The following is a 20,686-nucleotide window of genomic DNA, read 5'->3' on the forward strand; positions in this document are numbered from 1 at the left end:
CTTAGATAGATTTTTTTTTTTTTAAAGATTTTAATTTATTTATGATAGTCACACAAAGAGAGAGAGACAGAGACATAGGCAGAGGGAGAAGCAGGCTCCATACACCGGGAGCCCGACGTGGGATTTGATCCCAGGTCTCCAGGATCGCGCCCTGGGCCAAAGGCAGGCGCCAAACCACTGCGCCACCCAGGGATCCCTCTTAGATAGATTTTAATAGAAATCTTGAACAGTCAGGAGAGAAAAAGATAGCCTTAGTGACTGGGTCAATAATAGAACATGACAAAAACGCCAGAAATTTCCATACATACACTCCTCCTATCACATATCTAGTCAGAAAGAAATACATAGATAAGGAAAACAGAATTTTTAAAAAATAATTTACATGGGAAATTCTTTATTATATTATCAGTTCTACAATACCAGCTTCCTTAAAAAAATTTAAGACTGGATGACAGATTATTTCCTTACTGTTGCAAATACTGTAAATTTATCAGCGAAGAGGTAAGTATCAATGTCATTTTTCTTTAAACATGAACACATAAGGGAGCAATAAAATAGATTATAAACCTCATTTGGCCTGATCTTATACGAAGTCACTCCAGCTGTCTTCAGTCCTGCTCTGCCTACAGGAAGATTTCCAGGACAGGTTTGTGTCATTCGGTCCACCCACAATAGGTTGGATAGGACAGTCTGTAATAACTGCCAGGATACCACATTGCATTTTGGGCTCCTTGACTGGCATTTGGCTTTACGTTCCAAGAGTACCTCCTTTGTGAATAGTCCTCTCCAGCGGGACCAGGAGGAGGGATATGGCCTCTCTGGTAAACATTCTGATTCTGTGAAAATTTTCTTAAAGAAAACAGGAAGTAATGAATTATTATTAGTTTTAATAAAATACATAATAAGCTTTATAAAATAATACACAGACACTCTGGTTCTCCTGCTTTCTACTTGTATAACCTTAGCAGATAAATTGCTTCATCTTTGGATTTCTCAGTGCTTTATAAAGTGAAAGTAATACCTTCCATCTTCACGGGTTGTTTTCAAGGTAAACTGAGATAACGTATTTAAATAACCTACCATGACACCTTGGCACATGGTAGCTTCCCGAGAACCATTCCATCTTTCCCTACAGAGATCAATGCCCACGCTTTTCTAATCAAATACTTTCTCCCCAAGTCTGGTAGAGTTGTCATGAGACAGAACAAGGTATTCATTTTTAAAAACAGAAAGCTGCTTTCACTTTATAAATAATTACATATATAAATTAGCTATAAAGTGTAGAAGTCCTAGTAATAACTATACACACAACAAATTTGGAAAATTAAGATTGAAGTTTAATTGTTCCAAAAAGATCAGTAAATTTAATGTATCATACTGGATTTGTACTACTTTCTCTATAATTTATATTTACTCTTTAAATAACAACCCTCCTTAATCTGAAAACTTTACCACTACTAATGTAGCCTAAGAACACATCCTTTGTGTGATGATCCTTTGTAGTAATCACATCAAATTGTTGGCTTAAACTAGGTTTAGAGTCAATGAAATTTTCTAAGTCCTTTTCCCAAATGCCTCTGAAAAGTCACATATTCCCCATCCTCTACTTGATTCTCCAGCTCTAAATGCAAAATAGGAGCAACTGATACCTTCTGGTTGACACTGATGAGCTAGAAAACATCAATTCTCACCATTCTCATGTGTTTGCCACATGAGATTTATATCACTTATGATATAAATTTCTATTTCAATTCTAGAAAAGGGGACAGCAGAGATACCTTACTGACTGCTGCAAATCTTGGGTCTGGCTGTGGAAATGCCGAGAAGGTACTGGGTAACCTTGGGTCTGATGTAGGTTATACCAATGTCCTTGGTTAACAGATTTAATAGTGGTGTGGACTGGTTCCATCATATGTGTTGTATCTTCAAAACCACTTGATCTGGATATACTGGAATCCCAATTCCTCAAAGAGAACATTTCCACACAGTTTATTACTGGTTTCCAAATTCTGTAGCCAATTTAGTAACAATATTTTGGCCCATGAAAATAATAATTCTATCCTCCCCGCCTCGTTTGTTTAGGTTTCCCGACCAAGTAAGTAAGCTACAAGTAAAATGGATGGGTACAACTTAAAGGATCTAAAAACAGATCTCCCTAACCACATATCTCACATATAAAATGCAACTTACCTTCTGATGGGACCTTTCTGAAGGTCTTCAATGTAGTTTTGTCTTTCTAAGCAATGTCCACGGCACCTATTGAATACTGAAGAGTGGGTGAACTGTTAGAAATCACTGTACAAAAAGCAAATCTTTCCCAGAGAAAGCAGATCAAAGCTGAAATCCACTAATTATTCAGACCCTTCCTTACACCTTACTTTTTCCAAATACATCCCTTTATAAACTTTTGGCAAAATTGTATTATGTCAGAACAAATGAATTACAAACATTTTTTTTCTCCAAAATTTGAGAAACTCATCTACATTTCCACCTTCAACTTTTATAAAAAGGAAAAAAGAGTGACAACCCTCATACTTACATTCAATTGCATCATCTGGCCTCATGCCTTGTACATCAATCAAATATCTAACAAAACAACATAATTCATGTCACATATTATGAAAATAAAAAAATAAAGTTTTTTTCAAAAAAGGTCCAATTTTACTTACAAATATGTGTATAAAAAATCCTAGGAAAATATCAACACATCTAATCCAACAATTATTAAAGAATGATATACCATGACCATAAATAGGCTTTTATTCCAAGGATGCAACGAAGACCCAACTGTAAGCACATCTATTAATACAATTATTTACCTTAATACAACAATTTAGTTAATAAACTAAAGAGAAGAAAATACAGGACCAAACTGGAAGACATTAAAAAGGTATCCGATAAAATATAACAGTCATTTTTGATCTAAGTGGTTTTTATACTAGAAACGGGAGACTTACTTAATTTGGCAGAATATTTACCAGGAACCAACAAATAGCAAAAGAGAAATTGGGAAAAATATTAACATCAAATCTAAACAACACTATCTAACCAACTGTATGGGCTAGAAGCTTAGGAGTCACCACTACCACCAGCCATTTCTCCCTCACCCTCATCTTCAACCCACCACCAAGTCCTAACAACAAGCACCTCTAGAATATGTTCATATCTTTCTACCCAAATGACCACACCTTGATCCGAGTTACCATCATGCCTTGATTTCTACAAAAGCCTAATTTATCTCCTTGCTTCTACTCTCTCCTCCCCTGCAGTATATTCTCCAATTAGGAGCAAAATGATGGCTTGAAAATACAAATTTGATTGTTCTACAAACTCACCCTTAAAAAAAAGTTCAATGGTTTTCAATTACTCTTAAGATAAAGTCTCAACACAGACCCTCATGATCTAGCTCCTCGCCATACTTCTAGCTCCACTTTTAACGTTTTGTTTTTGTTTTTTTTTTTAAGTAATCCCTCTGCACAACATTGGGCTCAAACTCAAGACCCTGAGATCAAGAGTCACATGCCCTTCTGACTGAGATAGCCAGGTGCTCCTCCAAATCCATTTTAAACCTTTTTAAGTAATCTCAAAAAAAAAAAAAAAAAAAAAAGTAATCTATACACCCAACAGGAGGCTCAAACTCATGACCCTGAGGTCAAGAGTCACATGCTCTTCTGATCAGCCAGCCAGGCACTCGCACCTCTCCAACATTTTTTCCCCCTAACTTTTCAGCTCCACTTTAACACCATACTTCTCATAGCCCACTCTCCCTGGCTCATTTCTCCAATGAGTTTATGTTTTTTCCTATTATCAGTCTTTACTGTTCCTTATGCCCAGAATTCTCTCCCCAGTGTCTAACAGATACCTCATCATCCTTCAGGTATCAGCCCAAACATCCCCAGAGAAACACTCTGAAATCTCCATGTCAAATCCTCCCTCTTAATATGCTCTCATGTACCATGCTTCTCTCCTTGGCAGTTGTCAGAGCTGTAATTTTACACACATTTGTGTGATTCTTGAACATCTATTCTTTCTGTAGACTGTTAGGGTTCATAAAGGGCAAGTTAAGTCTCTGAAGTCTTCCTGCTAGCACCCAGCACAGTGCTTACACATAACAGATTCTTGGCAAGTATTTTCTGAATGAACAAATATAAATCAGTACAGTGTAGCAAAGTCCACAAAAAAATGACATCAATTCTTTGATTCAGAAATCCATTCTGAATGAAATTTTCTGAGAAAATAGCATATGTATTCAAATTTGTTCAAACAGGAATGTTAATTGATTCAATGTTTTATAATATTAAAAACTTCTGACTTTTATGTTTATCAGGAAACAGAGGAACAATACAGTTTTTTTTTTTTTTTTTTTTTTTTAGAATTTTTATTTAGTTTTGATAGTCACACACGGAGAGAGAGAGAGAGAGAGAGAGAGAGAGAGAGAGAGAGGCAGAGACACAGGCAGAGGGAGAAGCAGGCTCCATGCACTGGGAACCCGACGTGGGATTCGATCCCGGGTCTCCAGGATCATGCCCTGGGCCAAAGGCAGGCGCTAAACCGCTGCGCCACCCAGGGATCCCCAACAATACAGTTTCTAAAAAAGAATGAGGTTTCCAAATACTTTCACAGGAAGATGTCCACCATATATTAAATTATAAAACAGGATGTCTAAATAACACATCATTGTATCTGTCTGCTTTTTTAAGCCTGAAAAAATACGTACTAAATTATTATGGTGGTAATCTTAGGGTGGGGACTGCTTTCTATTTCATACATTTCAATACTGACTCCATTTTTTGCAACTAGGTTACACTACTATTGTAAACAAAACAACTTAAACATTATCTTTCTCTTGGGGTTGGTAACTCACCTGCAGATGAGATAGCCAGTCCTGTTTAAACCATGGGTACAATGAACACCAATAAGTTTGTCTAAAAAACAAGGAACGGAGTTAAATAAGTGAAGCAGATATGCCAAAAACAAATTCTACAATTTTCCTCAGAGTACCATTTATTAGTTGCCACAAACACTACCACTACCCTGAAAAGGAATAACTAGTGAGGAGTGCATATTTTCGAGACATACTATACGGGGCAGCCTGGGTGGCTCAGCAGTTTAGCGCCGCCTTCAGCCCAGGGCATGATCCTGGAGACCCGGGATCGAGTCCCACGTCGGGCTCCCTGCATGGAGCCTGCTTTTCCTTCTGCCTGTGTCTCTGCCTCTCTCTCTGTGTCTCTCATGAGTAAATAAATAAAATCTTAAAAAAAAAAAAAAAGAAAGAAACATACTATATAAAGAATTATCTAACATAAAGTCGAAATTCACCACCTCTGAGAAATTCTGCATAGCCCCTATTAGATGCAATTGTGTAAACTGGAGAAAGCCTGGTCAGTTACTAACAGCTAAAATGCCACTGAGACAAACCCAGCTTCTTCATACAGAATGCCCATCGGTAACTGTTTTATAGAAAATGGAAGCCAAGAAAAACAGGCTTGAAGAATGAAACTTGTTTTTGAAAAAAACAGATTGAATGCCTTTACTTTGGATACTGAATATGAAAGAGAACAGTTTCTATGGGACTCATGAGTTCCCTCAGCACTTCCATTCCTTCTCTCACTTGGTGCTCCCCACACAAACCATAGTCTATGTGAACGTGAAGCACTCGGGTAAGCAGTGCTATTCATATTTTATGATGAAAAAGTGAGAATTGGAGATGTAAGCCCAAGCTGCACAGCAGGCCAACAGAACAAAGACTAGAATGAAGTTTAAAATTTTTCCAACTGTGCCATAGTATTTCTTAATCCATCCTTTAAAAAAATTATGTGAGAAATTAAAAACAATCACATGTAGTTGATCTTTGCAAAATGTATGTCTGTAACTAGATGGTGTCTGGTAGGAAAGCACTCGCAGGGTTGCTCCCTTAAAAATCTTCATTTAGCATAGAATAGAGCCCAAACTATTAGCACAGCACTTAGAACTCTTCATAAACGGTATCATCAATTTCTCCAACTGAACTATATGTCCACAACAACTCAAACTAGGATTTACAGGGACCTCCATGATCTACCTCCTGCCCCTGCCAACCTCTCAGATCCCATTTTCTACTGCTCTGATCTCACATAAATTCTCCACTCTGGCTACACTAGCCTCCTTACTATTCCTCAAACATGCCAAGCATAGTCATGCCTCACAGGCTTTGCACCTACTATTCCCTCTCCTTTGAACACTCTGTCCCCCAAACTCTGCAGATATCCAATGGTTCATCACTTCTTTTAAGGCTCTACTCAAATGACATCTTAATAGAGAGGCCTTCCCTGATTACCCCATATGTCCCCTCACTTCTGAATCCTCTTTATTACTCCCCAAAGCATGTACGACCATCTGACATTTCATATAGTTACTTATTCATCCCTCTCCTCCACCAGGATGCAGAGTATAAAAGGGCAAGAACTTACTTCTGTTCCTGCTTCCTAGAACAGTGCCTTTAACTTAAAAAGTGACCTTTAAATGCTTGTTGAAAATGAACATATGAATTCTATGCCCTTTCATACTACCCTCTAGTCACATCAGAGGCTTCTGCTCCCTGGTACAAGTTCAAGCCCTGTGCCTCTTGTACTTATTCCCGAAACTCAGACATTCTCTTTCTCATTCTGGCAAAATTCTCTTCCCCACTGCCCAGCTCAAATGCTGTCTCCCCAGGCAGGCTTCCCTCAACCTCTCCTTCATGTTCCTGTTGCACTTAGTTCTTTTATTCTAATTAGGCCACTATCTTAGAGTTAGCACACATTTATCTTCCTGGGTAACTGTAGGTTTCTAAGGAATAGAGACTGCTTTCACCCTGTATCCCCGAGCTCTACCAAGTCCAAAAGCCTCTCAGCATTTATTGAATCAACGTATTTTCTGAGTTTCTAGCAGTTCTAAGGAGTGGACATAGAGCATCACCCTCTTCATCAGGGAGCCTGGAATCTGTGGGAGGGGCTTAGAGCAGAGGAAGCCAAAGTGTATCATAAGCAAGGTCCCAGGACTACCAGGAGAGCTCAATACGGTAGAACATGGGAACAAACAAGATTTACAGACCTCCTCATGTGCACTCATATGAATCTTCTAGCCCTCACAGAACAGATGGAATACTGTAGGGCAGCTGCACACAGAGGAGCCTGGAAGCAGTGAGAAGGCTGGCAGCTGCACCCTAATATCTTAGGAGGTAACGTTTCTGAGACAAATTAATACAAATCAAATAATTTACCCTGTCCATGGATTACGTGTTTGTCAGAAGCGAGGCCAAGCCTCTTAAGTTTTAAAGTTAAAGTAGAGGGAAGATCAGGGAACAGGGCTTAAGATATTTAAGAGCTAGTGTCTGCATTAGGCAACCATGTTATAGTTTGAAAATTTATCTTAAAATTCCTGTCTTTTTCTCTCTCACCTTCCATCCCCTATCTTCCCACCTCCATCTCTATTTTTTCTCTAGTCCCTGTTTGTGTGTATATGGAATATATGCTCTCTATTTAACACAGTATACACTCCTCAAGCTAAATTTAGAAAGAGAACAAAATGAACATTTGGTTCTGTAGGTCAGTGGCTTTCCAAAGACAAAAGATTCCTTAATCTTAAAATATAGCAAATACCAGATTCTTTCTGATAGCCAGATGCCAGAAATAGGTAAGTGGATTCTTAAAATTCAGAAGCTAATAGCTTAGTAAGATCTATTTCCCACAGAGTGGTAGATCTTAAAGCAGGAACAAGAAATGAGAGCTTTTTAAAGTCCTTTATGTCTGAATGACAGGTGGTAGTGTCCTTCTGCATTTGTATCCAAAATGGAAAACAGCAGGAATTTTTTTTTTTTTTTTTTTTTTTTTTTTTTATTTATGATAGTCACAGAGAGAGAGAGAGAGAGAGGCAGAGACATAGGCAGAGGGAGAAGCAGGCTCCATGCACCGGGAGCCCGACGTGGGATTCGATCCCGGGTCTCCAGGATCGCTCCCTGGGCCAAAGGCAGGCGCTAAACTGCTGCGCCACCCAGGGATCCCCCAGCAGGAATATCTTAAATGCACATGATGAGGAGGCCACTCCACTGGTGCACCTTGGTTTGCTCTGCTTCTAGGGCTCTGTCTCCAAACCTTTTCCTTTTATTGTCTCTTTTATATATGCTAAGACCTTGAGATCTTTTTTTTTCTTGTTTTCTCAGCAGAGGGTCACACAAGCCATGCTTTCCATATCCTTTGACCCAAAACCCTGACATCCTTAACCTTTTCCCCTACCTCTCACCTCTGAATCAATAAGACAAAAAAGGTTTTTATTATATATTTCCGAAATATATTAAAAAAGATATGAGGATGGGACGCCTGGATAGCCTGGTGGTTGAGCATCTGCCTTCAGCTCAGGGCATGATCCTGTAGTCCCGGGATCGAGTCCCACTTCAGGTTCACTGCATGGAACCTGCTTCTCCCTCTGCCTATGTCTCTGCTTCTCTTTGTCTGTGTTTCTCATGAATAAATAAATAAAAATCTTTAAAAATAAATAAAAATAGGGGGATCCCTGGGTGACTCAGCGGTTTAGCGCCTGCCTTTGGCCCAGGGCGCGATCCTGGAGTCCCGGGATCGAGTCCCACGTCGGCTCCCGGCATGGAGCCTGCCTCTCCCTCCTCCTGTGTCTCTGCCTCTCTCTCTCTATGTCTATCATAAATAAATAAATCTTTAAAATAAAATAAAATAAAATAAATAAAATAAAATAAAATAAAATAAAATAAAATATAAAATAAAATAAAATAAAATAAAATAAAATAAATATAGATGAGGAGGCTAGTTCATACTTCTCATTAAAACCACTTTTTAAACTAAATTGTTTGTGACCATAAAAGGAAAAACACCTTACTCTATCTGCACCATCTGACATTTCTACCTTAATATTATCAAACACAATAGGCCTAATTGCTAAAACTATTAAAAATACTAAAAATCCCAACCCCATTCAAAATGCACACCGAAGTTCAGGTAAGAGGAAAGAAAACAACAATAAACTCACCATTGTCTGTATTTTCTTTTAAAAACTCATTAACAGCACATTTGAATTTAAAAATAGTGTCATCATCAGGCACCTGATGCCCAATTGTATAAATTTTTAAGTGAGGAATAGTTTCTGGTAAGTCCTATAAGGCAAAACCATGAAAATGTGTTATTATTTCATTTGTAAGGAAAGAATTCAGAGACCTAATAATCAATGGCAAAGTGTGGATCTTATCTGGATTTAATTCAACTCTTAAAAAACATTTTCTAACACATTTAGAAGACAATTGAAATTTGACCACTGACTGGATATTTAATGTTATATAATTATAGTAAAAAATAAAAGTCCTGTATTTTAAATATATATACCAAGAAAGTACAGATGAAATTATATGATATATGGGATATGCTTCAAAATAATATGGAAAAAAAAATATGGAATGGGGTGAAGCCAGTAAGTATAGAGATGAAACACAAGAGCTGTCAATTAATAAAGATTAAAGTTGGATAAGTTCATGGATATACAATGATTACCCACAGTATTATGTCTACCTCTGTGTATATTTAAAATTTGTGATAATTGTTTGATGGTTTCTCAAAGGTTTCTAAACATAGAACTACCATATGACCCAATAACTCCACTCCTACCTATACATCTATAACAGCTAAAAGCAGGGATCTGACCCAATATTGGTACACCAATGTTCAGAGCAGCATTGTTCACAGTAGCCAAAAGGTGGAAACAACTCAAGTGTCCATCAAAGGTGAATGGATAAACAAAATATGGAATATACACACAATGGAATATTACTCAGGCATAAAAAGGAATGACATTTTGTTACATAGATGAATCGTGAAAACATTAGTTAGTGAAGTAAGTCCAACACAGAAGGACAAATATTCTATGATTCCACTTAAATGAAGTACCTAGAACAGTCAAATTCACAGAGATAGAAACTGGCATAGAGGCTACCGTGGCAGGGAGAGGAAGTAAGATTATTTGTTTAATGAATGTTGTTTTTGTTTAGAATGATGAAAAAGTTTCGGTTATAGACGATAATGGTCATGCAACAGACAATCAATGTGGACGTTATTTAATGCCACAGAACTGTACACTTACAAATGGTTAAGATAATTATTTATGTACATTTGACCACAATAAACTAAAACAAGAGGAATAACTGAGTTCAAGTGTCAATTCTCTTTTTGAGACTTAGTTTTATCATCTATAAAATTTGCAACTGTAATCTCTATCCTCTGAGTCTAGCGCAGAGTAAGCACTCAGCAGGAGATAGCAGTACTACTAGTACTTCATCAGTAAAGGACTGTTGTCTTAATTAAGTTAATGCAGGGAAAAGTAGTTTTTAAATAGCAAACTGCTTTACAAATGTTAATAAACATTAGGTATTATTTGTTGTCCAAGAAAACGAAATTGGCCAGAAGGATAATTCCCTCCCACCGAGAGGCCACATGGGCCAACAGATTATATATTGGGAAAAGAAAAGCATTAGGTTGGGATCCCTGGGTGGCGCAGCGGTTTGGCGCCTGCCTTTGGCCCAGGGCGCGATCCTGGAGACCCGGGATCGAATCCCACATCGGGCTCCCGGTGCATGGAGCCTGCTTCTCCCTCTGCCTGCGTCTCTGCCTCTCTCTCTCTCCTCTCTGTGCATTCTCATAAATAAATAAAAAATCTTAAATAAAAAAAATAAAATATCCTAGATTTAAAAAAAAAAAAAAAAAGAAAAGAAAGGCATTAGGTTTAAAGAACAGCTGTCTTTTACCATGATGCTCACATGCTCAGGCAACTGCTTAAAATAAGTGCTAAAGACATAATAGATATTCATTTCGTTCCTTTTAGGCTGCTACTATTCTTACTGAAAGTTTATCTTCAAAATACGGAACATGGAAGCTTACAGAATTTCTTTAGCACATACAGAGCTGACTGCCCAATATTACATTTTAATTCATTCTTTAACCTCATTTTAACATGCTAATTAAAAATAGGTACTTAAAAAAAAAAAGAAATAGGTACTTAAGGAAACCACTAAGTTCCCTTTTTGAACTATTACCCATGGAAAAAAGCCTTAGCATATGATGATAACTACTGATACTACACATTATTATAGTATCAGTAAGTAGGTTCTTTTCAGTGAAGGGTTCCAATTACCTCTGGTTTATAATAGCGGTGAGTATAAGTTAAATCAATAATCAGTCCAAGTTCTTCATTCTGGTTTTGGATTTTGTTAAAAAGATCCAACGGTGAAAAACGTTCTTCTGGAGCAAGATTCTTTTCAAAACTCTGTTAGAGAGAATGAAATAAGAGCAAGTGTGTGCTTAAAAGCCATTTATTCAAGCCTTGTGATGCCAACACACAAGGAGATTCAAAGGAAAGTTTCCCCTCTGCTGGGAATTTACAAGTTATGTTACAATCCTTTCTTCTAGAGATGAGAAGGAAGAAAATAAGCTCACTTCTATGCATTTATTTCTATGTTTGTGTTATGTTCATCTCCTAACCAGACTCTAAGTCCCAGAATGCAGAGACCGTATCAGTCCTGTCTACCACTGTATCTCCAGCTCCACGCGGGACGCCTATAAATAGGTACTTCTAAATACTTCTTAAATACATATATATATGAAGGGTGGCTTTTATCGCTAAACATTCTTTTACATATTTGGCTTCTTTATATACTCCACTCATTGATCTGTTAGGTTATTCAAATGCCAGCAACAGACTTTAAAAAAAAATTAATAGACTAGTTTTTAGAGCAGTTCTAGGTTCAAAACAAAACCGAACAGAAAGGAGGGTTTCCCCTTATACCCTCTCTTTTTAGCCCATCCCCCTCATTTTCCTCCATCAACATTCCACACCACTGTGGTCCATTTGTTAGAATCAATGAACCAGCACTGATACATCATTTTCAAAGTCCACAGTTTATGTTACAAATCACTTTGTATTGTACATTCTATGGGTTTTGACCAATGTATAATGATACATATTTACTCTTACGGTATTATACAGAATAGTTTCATTGCCCTAAAAATCTCCTGTGCTCTAGCAACACTTTTAATATAAGCTTAGTATCTGGCAGGGCTACGTGATCCCCCTCCACCTTTATTCTTCTTTTTCAGAATTTTCCTGGCTATTTAGGTTTATTTTTCTCTATGAATTCTAGAATCAGTCTATTTGAGATGATGTTATATTTGTAATATATTAACTTAGGAAGATATAAGAGATTGATGATGTTGAGTCTTCCACATATGAGAGCTTTGAGGAGTAAATGAATTACAAGGTATACAATCTCTCTAGTAAGCTTCTTGCAAACTTGGAGCTGATGGATCAATATCATCTCTAGCCATGTGAACAACTTTAAATAACTAATTCAAGTCACAAACCCTTTAGGAAGCCTTCCTGTCTGTTATCATTTCCCCCTCCTTTGAATTCCTAGGTATTTCTTGCCATAGCACTTATGTGACACTTAACATATGCTATTTTATATTCCAATGTGCATGAGAAGTGACTGTCAAGTACTGGGGCTGCTTTTCTTTGGGTGACTTCCATAAAACACATAGGAAGTCAATGTCACATGTTAACTCTAAGCATGAATAGGAACTGCACTGGGGTGGTTATGCAGCTCTGTAGTCCCCTTTACAGTGCCTAAATAATGCCAATGGTAAATACAGATAACCCAAGTATATAGAGCTAGGAGGAGGCTTTTTATCACGGCATCATACAGGAAAGATTTGTGGCTGTGTGGAGGAAGGAAAACTAAAGAGTCTTCCTATTTTTCAATCTTGCTGATGTACTTTTAGGCAAGAGGCTAAGCAGGGACCCTGGTGGAACCTCAGGAATCCACTTTCAGAGGCCAGAAATAGGGAGTTAGGGAATCAGGACAATCTTACAGAGAAAAGAAATACAGGAGATAACTCACAGTAACCGCAAATGGGGTGTCCATTCCACAAATATCTGTTAATATTTATTATAGGCCAAACACTATTCAACACTATTCTACTTATTCAACACCACCATGTTTGATGTTGATGGATGTGAATAAGAACCATATAGTTACCTTTATAAAAAGATGAAATCCAGAGATGCAGAAGAACTGACATAAGAGATGAAAAAGGAACTCTGACCTAGGAGTAACAAATAAATTCCTAATACACCCAAAGTGTGCTTCTCGAGATACCAATCCATTCTATGCTGGGCAGTTTAATGAGATAGGAGTCTTTTTCTTTTTTTTTTTAAGATTTTATTTATTTATTCATGAAAGACAGAGAGAGAGAGGCAGAGATATAGGCAGGGGGCGAAGCAGGCTCTCCACAGGGAGCCCAATGCAGGACTCGATCCCAGGACTCTGGGATCACGCCCTGAGATGAAAGCAGATACTCAACCACTGAGCCAGCCAGGTGTCCCTTTTCTCACTTTTTTTTTTTTTTTTATATTGGCCAAATGCTTTCCCCACCTATTTCTTTCTTAGTTCAAACAAAAACACAATTTTTAGAATTTCCAAGCTGAAATCCTGACTTACTAATCCAGGGCACTGAGTCTTTAGGTTTGGATTTTTGGGTGTTTTTTGGTTATGATGATGGGAGTGAAGGGGTCTTATTAGCATTTAGTGAATGGAGGTCATGGATGCTTAAAATCTTGCCAAATGCCTAACAGTCCTACTATTGTGTCTCACATTTTCATCATCTGCTTCATTTCATGTCTTCTTGACCAATTCTTCATTTTTCATTCCAATTGCAAGCCTTTGAGGCAATTAAGAATTTTTAACCACCTTAATTATAGACTTGAACATTCACCTGCAGCTACCTAAATGCTCATTACATGCAATTGTGTTCCTCGTGGTTTTATCACAGCCATCCTTGAAGACGTTTTTGGAAAACATCAGAACGATGTTGACTCATCTTCACCTCATAGGTTCTGTTGCACCTTGAAGAGCCCAGCAACCGGGCCACAGGCACTCCTGTCACCAGCCTGCACGGCCAATGGTGCCTCATGATGTGTCCTCCTACGGAGGCCACACAGAGAAGCCTAATGATTTTTGAATATCCTATTCAACACTCACATGGGTGAAAAACTCTTAATTATCTAAGCCTTCAAACCAACTCCACAAATAAACTCGAAAGTTTTTTTGTATAGTTTTAAAGTTTGTTGAATTTTCCAAGGCAGTAATCACATTATCAATCAAGTAAAGACTGTACTTTGTTTTATTTGAAAATCTACTAAGAGCTGTTCACTATCACAGAAAGTCCTGCCAGTAAGGCAGGAAAACCCATCTGGCTCCATTTGCATCTGCAGTTTTTATATTCATGGTGCAAGTAACTGCCTACTTTATTTCTAATATAGTTATGCCCAAATATTTACATATTGAAATTAATACATATTACCTTATTACAAGTTACTTTTATTCATTGTTTGTATTATAGTTTCAGCATTATATTGATTTTTCTCTAAAATTAAGTATGGAAGTAGTACTTACCTATGAATTTTATTTCAGAATAGTAAAAGGGATATAACAAAGTATTTGTTATTAAAAAGTGAATATGCGGCAGCCTGGGTGGCTCAGCGGTTTAGCGCAGCCTTCAGCCCAGGGCGTGATCCTGGAGACCCAGGATCGAGTCCCACATCGGGCTCCCTGCATGGAGCCTGCTTCTCCCTCTCCCTGTGTCGCTGCCTCTCTCTTTCTCTCTGTGTCTCTCATGAATAAATAAATAAAATCTTTAAAAAAAATTTCATTTAAAAAAAAAGGGGGGGGATATGAAGAGGTGCCTAGCTGGCTCAGTTGATAGAACATGTGACTTTTTTTTTTTTTTAATGCCGAGATCAAGTCAGACACTTAACTAACTGAGCCACCCAGGCAACCCTAAGCATGGGACTCTTGATCTTGGGGTCATGAGTTTAAGCCCCACACGGACTACAGAGATGACTGGAAAAATAAAAATAAAAACAAAAACAAAACAAAACAAAAAAACAGAGAAGGGGGGAGTGGAGTGGGACATGGCCAAGCACCAGTATTTGACATCATGAATTCAGATTTGTGAAATATAAATTAACTTTTGCTCACCTTTTTCAAAGGAACTTTGAAAGCAATGAAACGAGTCCCAGGCATCCGTTGTCCAATTGGGAGGTAGTCTTTCCACCTATTAATACAATTTGTTAGCCAAATTTTATGTTAGCCTATCTCCCTGCATAGAATGAAGGCTCCTTGTAAATGGAAACCATAGCCCACATACTAGGTCCCCTCTTCCCTTTGAATTCTGCTGTTCCACTACTTATTCAACACCTAGCAACAACTTATACTTTCCTAGATACAAGGCAACAGTACAAAGGTCTCAACAAATAAGGCAGATCTAAAACCAGGGTTGGCCAGTACTCTTCTATCCCTGATAAAACCTAGACCAACCCTGAATACTAAGACGTCATTAACACATACCTGTTGACTGAAATAATTTAATTCTTTTCACTTCAGTTTTAGTCCTTATACAACTGATGCCATCAAATTCAATCAACAGAGAACTTCAAGTTCATATTTTAAAAGAAAACCTGATAGAAAAGGGACTGTGAGCTTCACTTAGGAATGTTAGGAGTCACAGTGAAAAGTCCTATTTGAGCTGACATCTGTAGGATGAGTTAGTTAAGGTTAATTCGGTATAGCTGAAGCACAGAAAGTGAGGACAAAAATGACACAGTGTGGGGCTGGAGAAGCAAGAGAGGAGTCTTGAATATGCAGAGTCTTAAAGACCATGGCAAAGAGTTTGTTTGTATTCTTAAGAGAATGCTTTTGGTATATATTTATGAGCAACATTCGAACTAGTCTATTAAAAGGACTTGTGTGGAAAATGGATTGGAAGGAAATAAGAGTTGATATACGTACACTAGTTAGCACCTAACCGCAACAGATCAGGCAAATTCTAACATAGAGTAGTTGACAGTTTAATGATATCCAGGAAATAAAATGAAGGGGACGTGGTGCAGGAGATGGGAGGAAAGGAAGGTCTCAAGAAATAAGAAAAGAGTTCGCTGCACGCATGAGTAAGGTGTCAAAGTTATTTCTACAGAAGAAGTTAGCTCAAATGAGACGTGTGAGGAAGCAACAGCATGCCCTCTGTAATTCCTGGAAAAAATAAGAGATCAACTTTTACGGTGGAAAGCTCGGATGTCCTGGTGAGTTTTCTCACTCGAACTCGTCTTATTAGTCATATTTGCTGCGCCAAACGAACAGCTCGAGGAACTCAGGGAGACTCCAATTTGCTAATGAAGGGGTGTCCCCAACACTGGCAGCCCATCTTTAAAAAGCCGTCCCTCTGCATTTTACCAGAAAAGCAATGGCCAGAGCCTCGCTTTTAACAAAACGGGAAGAAATCAGAACCTCACAGACGATCGGATATTACGGGCGGAGCAGCGGGAGCATCAGAGCCTCCCAGCTCGGGCGGACGCGCCAGGCGCGCGGCGGGGCCCGGCGCAGGTAGAGACCATAAGGGACGGAGCCCAGGCCCAGAAGCTCGGAGCAGGAGGGCCACGCCCTGGGGCCAAGGCGGATTACCTTTCCGGGACGTGGTTTCCGCGCTTCTTCTTGGCTGAGCGACGCCCAGAGAACACGTGCCCCTGGCCCCAGCCGCCGCGGGCATGATGCCACTGGCTCATCTGGGCCCCAAGATGCCGCCCACCCAACGGCAAGAGCCACAAAGCCGCCAGGCCAGCGTCCTCCGGGCCAAAACAAAATCCCGGGGCGGCAGCGCAGAAGCGCCACCCACGCAGTTCCGGCCCCCTTCTACTGCGCACGCGCCGCGACAGTCGTGATGACGTCACCACGCTGGCTGACTGAGAAGTTTGATTAGTAAACAGCAGTCGGGGAACCACAGTGCCCTCCCAAGCCGGGGGCCGGTAGCACAGGTTCGATGCGCACGTGTGTACACTTCAGAATCAAAATAGTACAGGCTGTGCAATGAAAGTTAAGTCCCACTTCTCCACTTCCTTGTGTGGTTCTCCCAGATGTCTTCCAACTGCTTACGTTCAGGATTATTATTATTATTATTTTTTTTTTTTTTAGTATATGTTTTTATTGAAGTTCGATTTGCCAACATATAGCATAACACCCAGTGCTCATCCCATCAAGTGCCCCCTTCAGTGCCCGTCACCCAGTTACCCTAATCCCCGCCCACCTCCTCTTCCACTACCCCTTGTTTGTTTCCCAGAGTCAGGAGTCTCTCATGTTCTGTCTCCCTCACTGATATTTCCCACTCATTTTCTCTCCTTTCCCCTTTATTCCCTTTCACTATTTTTTATATCCCCCAAATGGATGAGACCAGATAATGTTTGTCCTTCTCCGATTGACTTACTTCACTCAGCATAATACCCTCCAGTTCCATCCACGTCGAAGCAAGTGGTGGGTATTTGTCGTTTCTAATGGCTGAGTAATATTCCATTGCATATATAGACCACATCTTCTTTATCCATTCATCTTTCGATGGACACCGAGGCTCCTTCCACAGTTTGGCTATTGTGGACATTGCTGCTAGAAACATCGGGGTGCAGGTGTCCTGCCGTTTCACTGCATCTGTATCTTTGGGGTAAATCCCCAGCAGTGCAATTGCTGGGTCGTAGGGCAGGTCTATTTTTAACTCTTTGAGGAACCTCCACACAGTTCTCCGGAGTGGCTGCACCAGTTCACATTCCCACCAACAGCTCAAGAGGGTCCTCCTTTCTCCACATCCTCTCCAACATTTGTTGTTTCTTGTCTTGTTAATCTTCACCATTGTCACTGGGGTGAGGTGGTAACTCATTGTGGTTTTGATTTGTATTTCCCTGGTGGAAAGTGATGTGGAGCATTTTCTTACGTACTTGTTGGCCATGTCCATGTCTTCCTCTGTGAAATTTCTCTTCATGTCTTTTGCCCATTTCAGGATTGGATTGTTTGTTTCTTTGTTGTTGAGTTTAATAAGTTCTTTATAGATCTTGGAAACTAGCCCTTTATCTGATACATCATTTGCAAATATCTTCTCCCATTCTGTAGGTTGTTTTTTAGTTTTGTTGACTGTTTCTTTTGCTGTGCAGAAGCTTTTTATTGGGATGAAGTCCCAATAATTCATTTTTGCTTTTGTTTCCCTTGCCTTCATAGATGTATCTTGCAAGAAGTTGCTGTGGCCAACTTTATGGTTGGTGTTAAATGGTGTTCTCCTCTAGGATTTTGATGGATTCTTGTCTTGCATTTAGATCTTTCATCCATTTTGAGTTTATCTTTGTGTATGGTGTAAGAGAAAGACTTATTGTTTATATATAAATATTTGTACATATATAGTTATCTTCTCTTTTATACAAAACGGTAGAGTATATGTATCCTACAATCTATCTTGGATACTGATTTTCCTAGTCAATTTATGCATACATCCGCTCTATTCTTTTTAATGCCTGGAGTGCATAATGTTTCATTGATTATAGAAAACAGGGGATCCCTGGGTGGCTCAGCGGTTTGGCACCTGCCTTTGGCCCAGGGCGCAATCCTGGAGTCCCGGGATGGAGTCCCGAGTCGGGCTCCCAGCATGGAGCCTGCTTCTCCCTCTGCCTGTGTCTCTGCCTCTCTCTCTGTGTGTCTATCATGAATAAATAAATAAGTAAACCTTTAAAAAAAAGATTATAGAAAACAATCTATATAACCGGTCCAATATTGATGGACTTCTAGTTGTTTTCAGGCTTTTGTTCTCTGTTGCAGACAGGCTGCAATGTGACTGCCCTGAAATATGTTTATGTCTATATCTAAATCCCTAGAAGTAGAATTGCTGGAATGAAGGATATGTAGACTTAAAATTTTGAAAGATACTGTTACCCTCCAAAAGTATTGTATCAACCTGCACTCCCACTCACAGTGAAACTTTTATTGGATTCTTATCATGTACCAGGTATCACACCAGAGGTTGACAGTAGGTATTTAGTTCTTAGAAAAAAAAATGACTGAGAGAGAGAGAGTAGAAGCTCACATCTAAGATTTCCACACAGTGTGTGGCATAGGGATCTGTACCTGTTAGAAAAACTGAGTTTTTGCTATCTGTGGAATAGCAAAGGACCAACATGTCCTACAGTAGGTCTGAAGGCAGAATAGAGTACTGAATTCCAGGTGATAATACCTATTTTTTTGTGATTTGTATTTTTTAGTTTCTAATTTCTGTAAGTATATAAATTGTTGGTCTTTACAACCATTTGAGATCTGAATACACTGAGATTCAGAAAGATCAGAGTTATTAAATAAATTATCAAATGAATGGGTAAAAAGATGACTAGCTTTGACATTTCTGGGACAGTCAGATTCTAACCAAGTTTAAACCCACAAGCATTTACAATTCTGAAAACTTACACATTATTTAAAACAGGTCAATATTATTACATTGCTATTTGGAAAAAGAAAATATATAAGATCCCACAGCACATTTGCAAGCTTACAATTTGGTACATTCAAATTTGGTGCTTAATTATAGACTACTCTTTTGGAATTTCTGAAAAAATTTCAATAGGCATGTAGCAGCCAAAACGTATGAATGGTACATATATCTATGAATATGACAATATATAAAATGTGACATAAATGTATCAGAAACTAAAAAAGGTACATTGGTCTTGGACTCTCAGTTTGCTAAAAGACACAACAAGCTCAGTTATAGTTGATACAAGAAAATCCAGACCTAGGCATAATAAGGTTTTCGGAAAATATGGGAACTAGAAAAGAGTAGGCCTTAGGATGGGAGTGAGTCCAACATGAGATAAAAGAATGCCTTTATAGATATGTAGTACACTGAAATGGAAAATATGGGATCAAGGGATATTTGGACCACCAAACAGCTAAGTAGTTGACACTAACAAAATTTATCTGTATATGGTAGGGCTCTAGGTATTTAGATCTTAGAAAAAACAAACAAACAAAAATAACTAACCTTAGGGTTTTGAGAAACTCTGGTCTTTAATTAAACCACAAACTGACAAAAGGGCAAGTAAGAGAGAGCCTGCTAAGATAGACTGGATAGTTACATATATTGTAGTTCCCATTGATCTGAATGTGTGCAAAATGCAGGAAGTGGGTCTGGAGAACAAGATGGGAGTGCCTGGCTGGCTCAGCTGTTATAGCACACAACTCTTGATCTCAGGGTTACAGTTTCGAACCCCACATTGGGTATAGAGATTACTTAAAAATAAAATCTTAAAAAAATACATATAGGATAAGATGGTACCCTGACCATAAAAATAAGACTTTAGGTCAGAATAGGGCTTGCTGCTAAGTTCCAAAGTGTTGGACTAAGCTGTTTAGGTTATTCCTTCTCTGTTTAAGAGTCTTCTAGAGGGCAGCCCGGGTGGCTCAGCAGTTTGGTGCCGCCTGGAGACCCGGGATCAAGTCCCGCGTCGGGCTTCTGGCATGGAGCCTGCTCCTCCCTCTGCCCGTTTCTCCCTCTGCCTGTGTCTCTTCCCCTCTCTCAGTTTCTTGAATAAATAAAATCTTTTTTTTTTTTTAAAGAGTCTTCTAGAAGTTAGGATGATGCTGAGCTTTCAGGCTAAAGTTAAATGGCGGGAACTCTGGAGAGGAAATAGAGGGAACCAGGAAAGGCCTAACTAAGGGTCTGCCTAAATAGAACTGAATGTTAGCACTGAATATTTTAACATGTAAATATTTCACTGCTACCAGAATTTATGTTACTACACTTTC

General features: G+C 38.9%; 1 protein-coding gene across 1 annotated transcript; it reads right to left on the minus strand.

Moving 5' to 3' along the window:
• Window positions 1-377: 377 nt before the first annotated feature.
• Window positions 378-16,778, minus strand: DUSP11 (dual specificity phosphatase 11). Its single transcript, XM_072769846.1, has 9 exons — window positions 16,544-16,778; window positions 15,065-15,140; window positions 11,164-11,295; window positions 9,016-9,139; window positions 4,865-4,925; window positions 2,540-2,586; window positions 2,191-2,266; window positions 1,779-1,964; window positions 378-849 (listed from the first exon to the last, which is right to left on the minus strand). Exons 1-9 carry the CDS (start codon window positions 16,642-16,644, stop codon window positions 654-656), a joined length of 999 nt encoding a protein of 332 aa, XP_072625947.1. The 5' UTR covers window positions 16,645-16,778; the 3' UTR covers window positions 378-653.
• Window positions 16,779-20,686: the final 3,908 nt, after the last annotated feature.

Source organism: Canis lupus, chromosome 12, assembly GCF_048164855.1.
Source record: "Canis lupus baileyi chromosome 12, mCanLup2.hap1, whole genome shotgun sequence".
Taxonomy (NCBI): Eukaryota; Metazoa; Chordata; class Mammalia; order Carnivora; family Canidae; genus Canis; species Canis lupus.